The 14,149-nt window shown below is 35.8% G+C and overlaps 2 protein-coding genes across 2 annotated transcripts; both read left to right on the forward strand.

Moving 5' to 3' along the window:
• Window positions 1–28: 28 nt before the first annotated feature.
• Window positions 29–5,948, forward strand: LOC113542685 (uncharacterized). The gene is made up of 6 exons (XM_053235683.1): window positions 29–114; window positions 325–669; window positions 1,407–1,742; window positions 2,444–2,560; window positions 3,018–3,061; window positions 5,545–5,948. The coding sequence occupies exons 1-6, from the start codon at window positions 42–44 to the stop codon at window positions 5,674–5,676; spliced, it is 1,047 nt and encodes a 348-aa protein (XP_053091658.1). The 5' UTR covers window positions 29–41; the 3' UTR covers window positions 5,677–5,948.
• A 3,480-nt stretch (window positions 5,949–9,428) lies between these two features.
• LOC113542716 (uncharacterized) lies at window positions 9,429–13,429 on the forward strand. The gene is made up of 4 exons (XM_053235595.1): window positions 9,429–9,768; window positions 10,325–10,660; window positions 10,755–10,871; window positions 13,308–13,429. The coding sequence occupies exons 1-4, from the start codon at window positions 9,429–9,431 to the stop codon at window positions 13,427–13,429; spliced, it is 915 nt and encodes a 304-aa protein (XP_053091570.1).
• Window positions 13,430–14,149: the final 720 nt, after the last annotated feature.

Below are 14,149 nucleotides of genomic sequence, written 5' to 3' on the forward strand. Positions count from 1 at the left end.
CGTGCTCAGTTTGACCTTATAACAGTTTAGCAAGAGAAGCCATGCTGTACACAGACCTCAGACTGAAGATGATGACGCTGATATGGATTACAGTGGTGCTTTTTAAAAAAACTGGTAAGTGTGGATGGTTTTCAGGGTTGCTAATCATATGCATCATATTATCACATAAGATTATTGACACAAATACATTTATTACAACTGATTGGTTGTTTTACTATTTTTAATTTTGCTCAAATCTACACTAATGACAATCTCTGTGTATTATAAGGAGAAAAATGTTTTGGTGCTGTTGAGTGACATGTTTTATTGTATAACTCTTAACAGCAGATTCTGCACAGACAAACAACATCAATCAGCCGAACTCAATGATCTCTGCTGATGTTGGTGATAACGTGACTCTGCACTGCTTTCGACTGGGAGAGGAAAATACTGAAGCCATCATTTGGTACAAGCAAAAAGTAGGACATGAGCCTTGTGTAATGGTCACAGTTCATCACCAGCCCAATTACGAAGATGAATTCAAGCCACCAAAATTCAGCATCGAGAAAGAAAAAATGAGCTGCCATTTAAAAATTGCTAATGTGGAACCATCAGATGAAGCCATGTATTACTGTGGCATTCTAAACTATGTAAAAGAGTTTGGAAAAGGAACATTTTTAGCAGTGAAAGGTAAGAATTTTAAAGTACTCATTTTAATAATTGTTATTGTTGTACATAATAATTATTATGTATAGTTTTCCTTTATAAAAAGCACCAAATTTATTATTAACTGACTGAATAGATTGAGTATTACTTTATTAGTGTCTTCATACATACTAGCGTAGTTGAAAAATGCTTCACATATTGCTGATGTGGTATGTCCTAAAATTTTATACCAAACAGATAAAAAAAAATAGATAAATTTTTCTATTTTATCAGATAAACCAATTTTCTCTAGTTGGCTCTTTTACTCTGTTTCGTTAGAAACCACATGATTCGTAATTAAAGATTTTACTAGGTGAGAAATTGTATGCTGGTGCATTCCCCGTTTGTAAAACTTTTCTTTTTTTTAACCTGTTAAAAGCAACAAAGATATTTGAGTATATGTGTAACTTAATGAAGTCTGTATATTTAATTCTTCTCAGGATTTAAAAAAAATATTGATTATGAACCTTATGTGTCAGCTCTCTAGAGTGCCATGTTAGACTTGGTTCCTCCAGCAGTGTCATTGTCTCTCAGTGCATGTATTTATTTAGTTGTGCATGCACTATTTATTAAATTATCGTCATTAATCAACATATTCTGGTCGATAAGATTTGAGAATTCAACAGTGCTGTGGTATAAAATTCATATTATGTGTATTATACAGGTCTAAGTATAACAAGAATCAAACTAAGCTCTTAAACTGTCTATATTACACTGAACAGGTAAACCAGATTTCAGTGTCTCAGTGTTGCAGAGCAGCGTGTTGGACTCGGTTCCTGCAGGAGCCTCAGTGACTCTGCAGTGCTCGGTTCTCTCTGAGAGCAGAGCAGCAGATTTCCAAGTGCTCTGGTTCAGAGCTGCTCCACCACAATCCCATCCTCAAATCATTTACACTCATCACAACAGCAGCCATCAGTGTGAGAGCAGCTCTTCTACACATACCTGTGTGTACAACTTCTCCAAGAACATCCTCAGCCTCAACGATACTGGTGCTTACTACTGTGCTGTGGCCGTGTGTGGGAAGATCATTTTTGGGAACGGGACACGAGTACAGTTGGGTAAGAAGTATGATGTTTTGCTGATAAACTAGATTATGTATTCATTATTTGGCTATTAACTTGTATCAATCAATCCAGTAAGTTCTGGCACAATGTTGTCTAATTATGAATATTTCTATTTTTCCACAAAACTTACATCTTTTTGATATTTGAGTTCATATAAGAGTGGAAAAGATTATATTATGAAAGCACATGGTCAGAGCTGTAAGGTGAATGTGGCTGAATGAATGAGGTTAAATTCCCAGTAAGGGTCTCAAAGTCAAGATTTCTACATGTGCAACCTTTTTTATTTATTAATTTATTTATTTTTATTTACTTATTTGCAACCCAATTAAAAAGAGTGTGTAGAAATAACCACTGAGCCAATACTTAATTTCATAGGAGAATAGATTATAATGTGAAAGTGTATAGTGTAAGTTCTTGAATAAACATTATACATTTTAGTTGAACAGCTACATTTTCTGAAATAAATCTCTAAAGAAAAAAAAAATGTTGCTACCAAATGGTATGTAAATATCACACCAGAGAAATACAATCTTGAAACAAAAGCCCAATTACAGTGCATGTTCCAGAATTTGCTGAACAACCCATTAGTACTTGCTTGTGTTAATTTGTAGCTGCAAATGGTTAGAACATTGCTAAAATAGTCACAGTCTACATCTTGTAGCAGTGTTTATATTGTGATATTTACTGTGTGACAGAGAGACCTGTAGATCTTGTGATCTGCCTCGCCGTAGCTTTGGGACTGTGTGTGGTTGTGATCTTTGCTTTGATCTTTGTTCTAACCTGTAAAGGAAGAAGCTGTGAACAACACAGGGGTAAGTCTGCATTATGGCTTTTATTAAAGTTAATATATTATTATAAAGCTATTATAATATTCCGTTATTTCCATTATATACACTGAGTCAGCAGTTTATTGGAAATGCTGATTTAGTACCTATTAAACTCTATCTAAGTTCATATGGAAGTCAAAGAGTAGTGTTATAGGAAACAACAGAGAAAAACAGAGATATTGTTACCATCGTAAAGTTGATTTTTTTTTATAACCCCACATCCTGGAGTGTTTATACTGCTTATACCACAGTAATCTGCCAACTTTTTATTATTTAATAAACATCATACTATAGCAGCTATAAACACTCATTCCCTCCCCAGCATGTTTTTTTTTTTCTTGAAGTTTTTCTTGAAATACGAGGTAAAAAAATGTGACTGTAGATGAAAAGTAGGTTTCATCATAGAGATCCAATCATAAAATGTGAATTTTCTTCTCTACAGTGAGATTAAAACAAGGTTCTGTGACAGACAAGACCCTCAATCAGGTAAATATTCAGCATGTGATGGTATAAATGGACAAGCAATTATATAAGAGGCAAAATTCAGATATCTGTCATTTGCAATTTCATATCCATTCCTACAGGACTGTGACAATGTGGAGCTGAATTACGCTGCCTTACATCTCAATGAGAGGAGAGTCAAAAGAGGAAGAGTAAAGAAACAACAACCTCAAGATATTATATATTCTGATGTGCGAGGTCCTTCTGTAGCTTAGATTTTACCTCTAATCTGATTCAGTGTCATTAGTTCTGTTATCAGGTTTTACTGAGAGTGTGGAAAAATGTTTAAAAAGCATCAAAAATCCTTCTGATTTATGCCATGGCTACTTCCTGTACAAAAACTAAACACAGATACAGATACTATCTAGTGCCTATTAATCCAGAAACGTAGTGTATATATTTACATTGTTGTTGCTGAAACCTTGTTTTTCAAGCTTATTATTCAAATAAGTTTTATGAAAATATTCATATCAATTTTACTTTATATATTTCCTTGCTTTTTTTACTGCCCTACATTCTGCTTTTTCTGTGTTCTTTTATGTATAATTATTATTTACACAAACACTATATGGCCAAAGGTTTGTGGACACCTAACGATCACACCCATATGTGGTTCTTCCCCAAACTTGGAAGCATACAATTGTATAAGATTGTGTTTGTATGCTGTAGCTTTACAATTTCCCTTCACTAGAACTAAAAGACCCAAACCTGTTCCAGCATGACAATGCCCCTGTGCACAAAGCAAGCTCCATGAAGACATGGTTTGCCAATGCTGGCGTGGAAGAATTCAAGTGTCCTTTACAGAACCCTGACCTCAACCCCACTGAACACCTTTGAGACCAGCTGAAATGCTGACTGCACCCCAGGCCTCCTTGCTTGACATCAGTCCTGATCTCACTAATGCTTTTGTGGCTGAATCGACAAAATCCTCAGAGCCACGCTCTAAAATATAGTAGAAAGCCCAGCTGTATTTTTTTGTCTTACTAACTTCAAGAAAGAGAAAACAGAGAGACTGGGAGAGGGAATGAATGTTGATAGCTGCTATAACGCAAATAATAGCAGGAACGAACTTATTTTTTGTAGACATTCCACCACATTAAATGTAACTATAAATGGTTATAAATAGTTACATTAAATGTAACTATAAATCATGATGTGTTGTTCAATAATAAATTAAAAATAGTATTGTGGTCAAATTGCTGCAATAACACAAATTTTGCTTTGCACCACACCATTGTGGATTATTTTTGTTTAATTATGTTTTATTCCTTACTTATGGAAAATAGTCTTTAAAAATATAAAAATCTTACTCAGTGTTATTCACTACATTCATTAATTGCAATTAATAATACAAGACCATTGACAATATAGCATTGTGTAGGCTGAACATTTAAGCATTATTGTAATATAATCAACAGGTTCAGGCTCTTTCTTGGTACCTAGAATAATGAAGACTACAGTAAGAGGCAGAGCTTTTTTCTTACAAAGCCTCACCGTTATGGAACAGCTTTCCAATTAGTGTTTGGGACTGAATCTTTAAGGCAAGACTGAAAATGGTATGTAAATATCACACCAGAGAAATACAATCTTGAAACAAAAGCCCAATTACAGTGCATGTTCCAGAATTTGCTGAACAACCCATTAGTACTTGCTTGTGTTAATTTGTAGCTGCAAATGGTTAGAACATTGCTAAAATAGTCACAGTCTACATCTTGTAGCAGTGTTTATATTGTGATATTTACTGTGTGACAGAGAGACCTGTAGATCTTGTGATCTGCCTCGCCGTAGCTTTGGGACTGTGTGTGGTTGTGATCTTTGCTTTGATCTTTGTTCTAACCTGTAAAGGAAGAAGCTGTGAACAACACAGGGGTAAGTCTGCATTATGGCTTTTATTAAAGTTAATATATTATTATAAAGCTATTATAATATTCCGTTATTTCCATTATATACACTGAGTCAGCAGTTTATTGGAAATGCTGATTTAGTACCTATTAAACTCTATCTAAGTTCATATGGAAGTCAAAGAGTAGTGTTATAGGAAACAACAGAGAAAAACAGAGATATTGTTACCATCGTAAAGTTGATTTTTTTTTATAACCCCACATCCTGGAGTGTTTATACTGCTTATACCACAGTAATCTGCCAACTTTTTATTATTTAATAAACATCATACTATAGCAGCTATAAACACTCATTCCCTCCCCAGCATGTTTTTTTTTTTCTTGAAGTTTTTCTTGAAATACGAGGTAAAAAAATGTGACTGTAGATGAAAAGTAGGTTTCATCATAGAGATCCAATCATAAAATGTGAATTTTCTTCTCTACAGTGAGATTAAAACAAGGTTCTGTGACAGACAAGACCCTCAATCAGGTAAATATTCAGCATGTGATGGTATAAATGGACAAGCAATTATATAAGAGGCAAAATTCAGATATCTGTCATTTGCAATTTCATATCCATTCCTACAGGACTGTGACAATGTGGAGCTGAATTACGCTGCCTTACATCTCAATGAGAGGAGAGTCAAAAGAGGAAGAGTAAAGAAACAACAACCTCAAGATATTATATATTCTGATGTGCGAGGTCCTTCTATAACTTAGATTTTATCTCTAAGCTGATTCAACGTCATTAGTTCTTTTATTAGGTTTCATTTTCACTGTAAATATGCGATTGTTAATGTTCAGACTGAATTTAAACTGAAAGTGAATGATCTAGAAGCCACAAAAGCAATGAAACACTGGAACACTGGTTCTGTCAAGGAGTGACAGGAGAAAGCAGTTTAAGGCATTGTTAAGGGTGTGGAAAAACTAAAAAAGCATAAAGTATTCTGCCTCTCATGCTGTATGCTGAATATTAGCATCTAAATGTTATAAATCTGTGCATCCAGAGTAAGGCTAGTTAAGACTAGAGTAACTCTTGCATGTAGGTTTGTTGTCTTTTTTTTTTTGCTTTTGTACTATAAGTAGAAACAATCTGCCATATTGTGTATGGAATAAAACACTTGAGGGTGTGCTGTTGATGAAAAATAATCAGTGATGTTGAGGTATGATGTAGCCTGACATTAACACCGCAAAGTTGATTATTTTCCTAACAGCAAAAGATAAGACATTTGGAGTCACACAGATAACAAATGAAGCAATATGAGGTAATCGTCAGAGAAATGCATCCACTAATGAATTGTCTGGTAGTCACATGATAATGATCTGGTCTACAAAATTATACCTGAGTGACTCCATGATTGCAGTGCCTTTTAGCCCTTGTAACACTGAGTCAAAGAAAAATTTAACTACCCATTCAAAATGTGTGTGCCCCAATCTGAGGGGAAAAAATGTTTAATTTTTATCATTTGCTGACAATTTTAGGTTTTAAATGAGCAGCTTTGAAAGTGACAGCATTGAGCATTGAATTAGCGAATACACAAAACATGGTTCATTAGCATCCCTGATAATGGCAGAAAGACATTTTAATGATTTACCTAAATGTATTTTTTCTAATTAATAATTTACTACCAATCTATAATTTGTGCAACAGGGTTGTACTCTCAAACTGACCTTGTCAGTCAATATTACAATATCACCAGGGATTGTAGGTGGGGGGAGTGAATGACCAGCGCTCTCTCCCATACCACGACTGAGGTGAGACCCTTGAGCAAGGCACCGAACCCCCAACTGCTCCCCGGGCGCCGCAGCAAAAAAGGCTGCCCACTGCTCCGGGTGTGTGTTCACTGTGTTTGTGTGTGTTCACTACTGTGTGTGTGCACTTGGATGGGTTAAATGCAGAGCACAAATTCCGAGTATGGGTCACCACACTTGGCCACAAGTCACTTCACTCACTCACTTCACTCACTTCAGGAAGTTTGGATGAAGTAATATGTCATGTGACTTGTGGAATATTCCAAATAGTGAATGTGTTCAGGTAACAGGTTTGAGTATATATTATGGGACACAAAAATGTAAATTTTCAAAACCTATGATGGATGACTCATAGAAAAGGACAGTTCATGCATGAGATGTTAAAAAGATTAACACAATAATGCAAAAAAATACATATTTTAATGAATATGTTTCAAGGTAAAATGTATTCATAGTGAACATGCAAAAATGCTGTTTTCTAAGAGCTGTAGAAGATTTATTAATGTTTTTACCATTTATTTATGTGAAACATACACATACACTTGGTTGTTGTGAAGGACACTGCAGCTGTGTTTAAAATGTCTTTTGCTTTACATACATATTTGTAAATGTAACATCAGTGGGGCAGAAATGAAGCAATAATGGAATCACCCATCTGTAGCACACTATACGCTGTAAAGAAATAGTACACAATATACACCAGTGCATATGCACTGTGCCGGCATGCACTGTTGAAAAATGCCTCAATATGCAAAGAGAGAGAGAGAGAGAGAGAGAGAGAGAGAAAGCAGACTGCAACAAGATTAGAGACAGACAGAAGGCAGCAGCTGATGGAGAGGTGAGCAGTGCACACACAATACTGCATTAACTTTATTTTATAATATTATACTTTCTTTAAAGCATGTTTTTAAACATAAATGTACAATAAAGTAATTGGTGTTATGATGAGACTGTGTGTGAGAGTGTGTATTAGACCACAGACAGGTGAGGAAAGAAGAGAACAGGATAGAAAAGAAACAAAAATCAGAAAACACAAGAAATGGAAAAGGAGTATAGCGGTAAGGTAGTGGAAAGAAAAAGGTAAGACAGACAGGTAGGGACTTATGACACAGATATATACTGTATACCTAGACATACACATAGCATACATAGATACAGTATATAGGGCACTACTGTTTCCCCAATCTTCATATTTGTTAGGTAGTCTGGGAAAACCCATCAGATGTGGTTGTGTCTGAAAAAGATGAAAAATCAGGTTTGACCATATTTTTTTCATCCTATAATATACTTTGCGACCTCAACTTTAAGACACCATAAAATTATTTCACCAAAAAGACATATTGTGATGTAAAAATTAATGATGTACTTTACTTCCTAACTTGGCCTTGGTGTTCTGCAAAGACCATGATGTGTAAGGAGCCATTTTAACAACCGCAGCAGTCTGTCTAAAGGTGTCCGAAACCTTGCTAGCTAAGGCCCTATTTTTATTTCTCCATTTTCAAAAAAAAATCCCACAAACAGCATTTTGAAAATATCTCCGTCCATACAAAAATGCAAAAATGATTTGAAACCGCTGCCATGAGCATGCCAAGCAATTAGCAAGAAATATGATATAAGCTGTACTGTCAAAAAATAATGTTAAGAGAATGTGTGGTAGAAAAGGAAAAATGTGGGGGGGAATCACCAGCATGGTCAAAAGCTCATTTATTCACTCAATCATCTTCAGTAATTTACTGCTTTATCCTGGTCAGGGACGTGAGTAGTCAAAATATCTAATACAAAAATGACAGACACAAGGAATCCTATGTGTGGCCTGATTATGGAACTCCTGCATAAGGTTCCACTTGGCTCTCATCTGAAATCGGTTCGCAGTGTGGTTTGTACCGTTCAAGCGGAGGATTCAGGAGCAGTAATGTGAGGATCATATTCTGACGTGTTCACATGAGGGAGTAAAATGTCCATGATGCAGTGAGATGGACTCTTCAAATGCAAATTTTTTTCCTTTTCTTGGAGGTAAGCAAACTTTAAAATGCTGGCTGGAACTTTACTTGTGGATGAGCTATGTACAAAAAGGTAACATATTTGTTACACAAACCTGTAGTTTGCAGAACTATATATAGTACAAAATGTCAAAATTCCACCATGGGAAGGTTTTCCCAGGCCGACCATACACATACACAACATTCATTTAGTGATAGTATTTGTACTGCGTTTTTGTTTTTCATCAAAAGGTTTCTTCCTTGGAGGCGACGCCCTTGGACTCCACCTACAGTCGTCAGGGGGCTGAGCCTCCAGATGCCTTAAACTCTCAATAACGCCCTTCATGCTCATTTCAACTATAAGACAGTTTGTTGAAAGGACATGCTCATACACAAAGCTGGAGTTTAAGATGGTGATGCTGATGTGGATTACAGTGGTGCTTTTTAGTCACAGTGGTGAGTGATCATGGTTTTGTAATATACATCATTTATATTGTAACATGCAGGTTTTCTTATGAATTGCAATTAAATAATTTACAATATTTCCAAACTTGAAACTAGATATGGCCAGTCTAGGTACATTTAGTTGCTTGAAATCTAACTTAGTTCACTATCTGAATGGTTCTAGAGGCTAAATGTATAACCAGTGAAGACATATAGCATTTTAATGAAAGGCTTAAAAGGTTTTGTGGCATTTAGGTATAACAATTTTTGTTTGGCTCCTAACTAGATTCTGCACAAATGAACGCTGTGAATCAGCCGAACTCAGTGATCACTGCTGCTTCTGGTGATAACGTGACTCTACACTGCTTTCGAATGGAAGAAGGAAACACTGATCCCATCATTTGGTACAAACAAGCAGTAGGACACGAGCCTCGTGTAATGCTCACAGTTCATAAACTAGCACAGAATCCCATTTTTGAAGATGAGTTCAACTCGCCGAGGTTTACTGTTGAGAATTTAAAAGAAAGCTGCCATTTGAAAATTCCTAACGTGGAACCATCAGATGAAGCCATTTATTACTGTGGATTAAAAAAGTTTGCAATAGCATTTGGAAAAGGAACATTTTTATCAGTGAAAGGTAAGAAGGCACGTTTTAGATCATGATTACAGAAAGATAATCATGATATTATAAGAAAGTACATCTGTTATTTTCTGTATATAGTGATAAGACAAACTTTTCATGTCTGGGAAGCAGGTTGGAGGCCCTTACCTTGTTGCCATTGCATAATGAACATTTCTTTAATCCATATTAGTGTTACAAATGTTACGCTATAAAGCAGTAATTGTGAGAAAATACAATCAGAAATAAAATATTAGATTTTCCTACCTGTGAAAAACATATTCCTGTCTACAAATGTCTAATACATTTTATAAATAAGGATAAACATCATTTATAAGTGCTTGAGAGTACTGTGTTGAGCTCCATTTCTTTAGGAGAGGCTTTCTTTTGTTATTTAAGGATCATAAAATGGTTATCACAGTTTAGCCATAGATAGCCATAGAATTTAAAGATTTTACACTGAATCATACAGATACATACTGTACATATACATCCATATGTGCGTGATAAACAATAAAGGAGAGGGGAGAGGGGAGCAAGTGAGATCTTACACTGTCTGTATTACACTGAACAGGAGATGGAGATGTAAAAGTGTCAGTGTTGCAGAGCAGCGTGTTGGACTCAGTTCCTGCAGGAGCCTCAGTGACTCTGCAGTGCTCGGTTCTCTCTGAGAGCAGAGCAGCAGATCTCCAAGTGCTCTGGTTCAGAGCTGTTCCACCACAATCCCATCCTCAAATCATTTACACTCATCACAACAGCAGCCATCAGTGTGAGAGCAGCTCTTCTACACACACCTGTGTGTACAACTTCTCCAAGAACATCCTCAGCCTCAATGATACTGGCACTTACTACTGCGCTGTGGCTGTGTGTGGGAAGATCATTTTTGGGAACGGGACAAGAATAAAATTGAGTAAGAAGACATTCTCTCAAAAATATACATAAGGAGATGATATTTTATAAGCGTATAAAAGTACATCTTCATTATTATTATTTTTGTGCTACAGAAGAACCTGTGGATCCTGTAGTGATCTTCCTCGCTGTAGCTTTGGGAGTGTGTGTGGTTGTGATCTCTGTCCAAGCTATTTTATTCTGTAAATGGAAAAACCATGAACAATGCACAAGTAAGTGTTCTATAGGATTTTATAGTACATTTTTAGATCAATTGATCACAGAATTACAGCTCTTGACATGATGAGATCAGTTCTCTATAGAAGGAAATAAATGATAAATGATATTAAATATTCTAAATGAAAACAGGTTTTTCCCCAGAGAGGCAAAGTACTGGGAGAAGAACGGAAAAAACAAGCACTCAGGTACCGGAAATAAGCCTAACTTTTGTTTATATTTTTATTTGTATAATTGTGTTCTAATTTCATATTCACTCCCACAGGGCCGTGACTCTGTAGAGATGAATTATGCTGCCTTACATTTCAATGAAAAGAAAACCAAAGGAGGAAGAGAAAAGAGAGGATGGCCTCAAGATAGTGCATACTCTGAAGTCAGATCTCTCACCACTACTTAGATTATTCATCTTCAATAATTTATTTTTATTTACAAGAATTTTATTCTTTTTTGAAATAAAGCTCAAACTGATTGTCTGCTCAGGTCATTTTAATCTCAAAGACTGATCAAAAAAAGAAAGGTATCATTGTGATGGGATATTAATAGTGCCTGCTGGCTCTATGTTTATCAATTAGGAAATGACTGAAGATTGTAAATCAGAATGGGAAGCTTATGGAAAAAGCTGTGATTAAGAAAGTGCTCTAGATTTATTTTTAAGGTTTCATATGAATTTGAAGAACATTTTTAGACAGGAAATTAATAAAAACTATACAAGAGAAAATAGTTTAAACAATAGTCTACACAAAGGGTTTTTCTGAAAAGACTTTGTGGTTTTATAGATTGTATTTGCCTCTCAAGTGAAAACATTACTGTGGAAACTTTTCACTTTACCTGTGCTGCACCTCTAATATTAAAATTCTTTGCTCTTTGCTCATGCTGTAATTTGTAAAGGGAAAACTGTGACTATTACGTAAATAGAATATAGAGAATATAGAGTCAATTCAATTCAATTTCATTTATTCAACACTTTTAACAATGCACAATGTCAGAGAGCAGCTTTATAGAAATCTGGATATGGATTTAAATTTAGATCCCTGATAAACATGTCAGAGGTGACGGTGGCAAGGAAAAACTTCCTGAGATGACATGAGGAGGAAACCTGAGGAAAGGAAACTCATCCTCTTCTGGGTGACTCCAGATTATGAGTCATTACTCTTTCACAAATGCATGCTATTGTAGAAGTCAATGAATATTATATAACATACAATTATACTGTATATCTGCAAGTACATGTGGGAAAAAACAAAACTAATAAGATACTCAAGGAAGAAAGGAATGAAAGAAAATTTACTATGAGCTGCTCTGAACTTGTGAGGCTAACGAACCATCAGCACCCCCAGGCTCAACCAATCAATCCATGAGGAAGTATCGAGGTGAGTCTCAGGTCATTTACAAAAGAATCTTAATAAAAAGCAATATTTACCAATATTTCTAATCTGTTGTTAATATAATCAGCTACAATAATTTAAGAGCTGTCTGAAATTTATTCAATTTTCTTTATTTTACTTCTAATAAAAAAAAACATCAATCTTATCATGATGATCAGTGACAATACAGGTTTTGTGAAACATTGATTCTCTCACCAGATGGTTTGGGTGGTGAGTAAAGCTCAAACTGACTGTGGCATATATTATAGTTTCCTTTTTGTAGAGAGTTTGTAAAAGCTTTGAAAAAGCTGTGCGCAAAATCCTTTTAGAAACTTTATAAGAGAAGTTGTTCTTTCACAAACCTTTCTTTTGTCTCTATTACCTTGTCATGTAACAGAAAATCCATAGAGCCTCTGTCCCGAAGATGTCGGAAAACTTAGTTACAGCTTTACCTCTGACGGTTCAAAGTGCTGGCACTGGAGACTCCTTCCATAAATGTTAATAAACATCTTACAGAAAACCATATCAATAATTACACACATTGGGTCCCTGTGCAAGTTGTTACTAGAGAGCCACTTAATATAAACCTTACAGTCTGCACTATTGTCTGAGTTGTGCTGTTTTAAAAAATTAATCAATACTTTCTGACAATTAGAATCAAACATATACACATCACTGTAGTGGTTCTAGGCCATAACATATAAGTCCATGTTCTGCTGTTTACTTGTGATGAATTCCCCTCTCAGCATGCACTGCAGCTCTCGTCATGAACACCATGTACATTTGTTTTGATTTATGTCATGTCTCCACCCCAGATTGTCATTGGTTTATCTTCCTCTTGTGTCATGATTGCTCTCACCTTTTTTTTCAGTTCATACCTGGTTACTTTTTTTTATTTAAGCCCTAGTGTTTCACAGTTCAGTACACAGTCTTATCATGCATTTTGTTTTGTTAAGCCTTCATTCAGTGTTTTCTTGTTTCATGTTGCTTCCCGGTTTCGACCTTCATGTTTTTTTTTCATGATCGTGGATTACCCTGTCTGACGCTGCTTAACTGTGCTTCAACCAGTGCTGTGGATGGCCAAACTTGAGGCCTTTGACGAGGTCTCTCCAGTCCAGCTCGAGGCCTACACTGCTGCTCCACCTCCCTGCTCTGCTGAGGACATCATTCAGCTCCACCTGCTCTGCTGAGGACATCGTTCAGCTCCACCTGCTCTGCTGAGGTCATCGTTCCACTCCGCCTGCTCTGCTGAGGACATCACTCCTTTTGGGCAATGTCTGTCTGTTTTGTTCATGTTTTTGTTTCGTGATTATGGATCACCACTGTCTGAGGCTCCCCTGTGCTTGGACCAGTGCTAAGGATTGTGGCGATGATTTCTGGTTTGCCCTAAATACACATCACACTGAGTTTACACACTTCTGTCCAGCCTCTCACCGCATGTTACATTACTTCTCAAGACAGGGTATTACTGTTAATCTAGAGCAAACCTCACATGCACTATTTTTCTTTGTGGCTTTAAGTGGAAGAATTCAGTGGTTTGAGGCTGAATACATTTTAGGCCTTATGAACTAAAAGTAAAAGGATGGTTGAGATGAAACCTCATACTATCTAAAATCCAGATACATTGTTTAAAACTATGAAGATGTACAATTTGTACAATAATAATAGTGTGTTTAAGAAAAGATCATTTGATGTGTTTACATTTCAATGCAGCAACCTGGAAAAACAGTAATAATACACTGAATCATACAGTAACATTAAGAGTAAAGTTAAACTACAACCCAAAAGCATTTACATCCTGAAGCAGCAAAGGAATTTCATTTCTACTGGTAATATTTTCCCCCTGATTCTTACTTTTTATAGAAAAACAAGTCAACACCTTCTGACCAATCGCAATTGAGGATATATAT

Source organism: Pangasianodon hypophthalmus, chromosome 7 (genome assembly GCF_027358585.1).
Source record: "Pangasianodon hypophthalmus isolate fPanHyp1 chromosome 7, fPanHyp1.pri, whole genome shotgun sequence".
NCBI classification, from domain to species: domain Eukaryota; kingdom Metazoa; phylum Chordata; class Actinopteri; order Siluriformes; family Pangasiidae; genus Pangasianodon; species Pangasianodon hypophthalmus.

What these genes read in the sequence shown, in the direction of transcription:
- LOC113542685 (XM_053235683.1), top strand. Translation starts at nt 42, where the DNA reads ATGCTGTACACAGACCTCAGACTGAAGATGATGACGCTGATATGGATT. An exon ending in CGGGACACGAGTACAGTTGG is followed by an intron (nt 1,743 to 2,443) that starts GTAAGAAGTATG and finishes ACTGTGTGACAG; the next exon opens with AGAGACCTGTAGATCTTGTG. An exon ending in AAGCTGTGAACAACACAGGG is followed by an intron (nt 2,561 to 3,017) that starts GTAAGTCTGCAT and finishes TCTTCTCTACAG; the next exon opens with TGAGATTAAAACAAGGTTCT.
- LOC113542716 (XM_053235595.1), top strand. Translation starts at nt 9,429, where the DNA reads ATGAACGCTGTGAATCAGCCGAACTCAGTGATCACTGCTGCTTCTGGT. An exon ending in AACATTTTTATCAGTGAAAG is followed by an intron (nt 9,769 to 10,324) that starts GTAAGAAGGCAC and finishes TACACTGAACAG; the next exon opens with GAGATGGAGATGTAAAAGTG. An exon ending in CGGGACAAGAATAAAATTGA is followed by an intron (nt 10,661 to 10,754) that starts GTAAGAAGACAT and finishes TTTGTGCTACAG; the next exon opens with AAGAACCTGTGGATCCTGTA.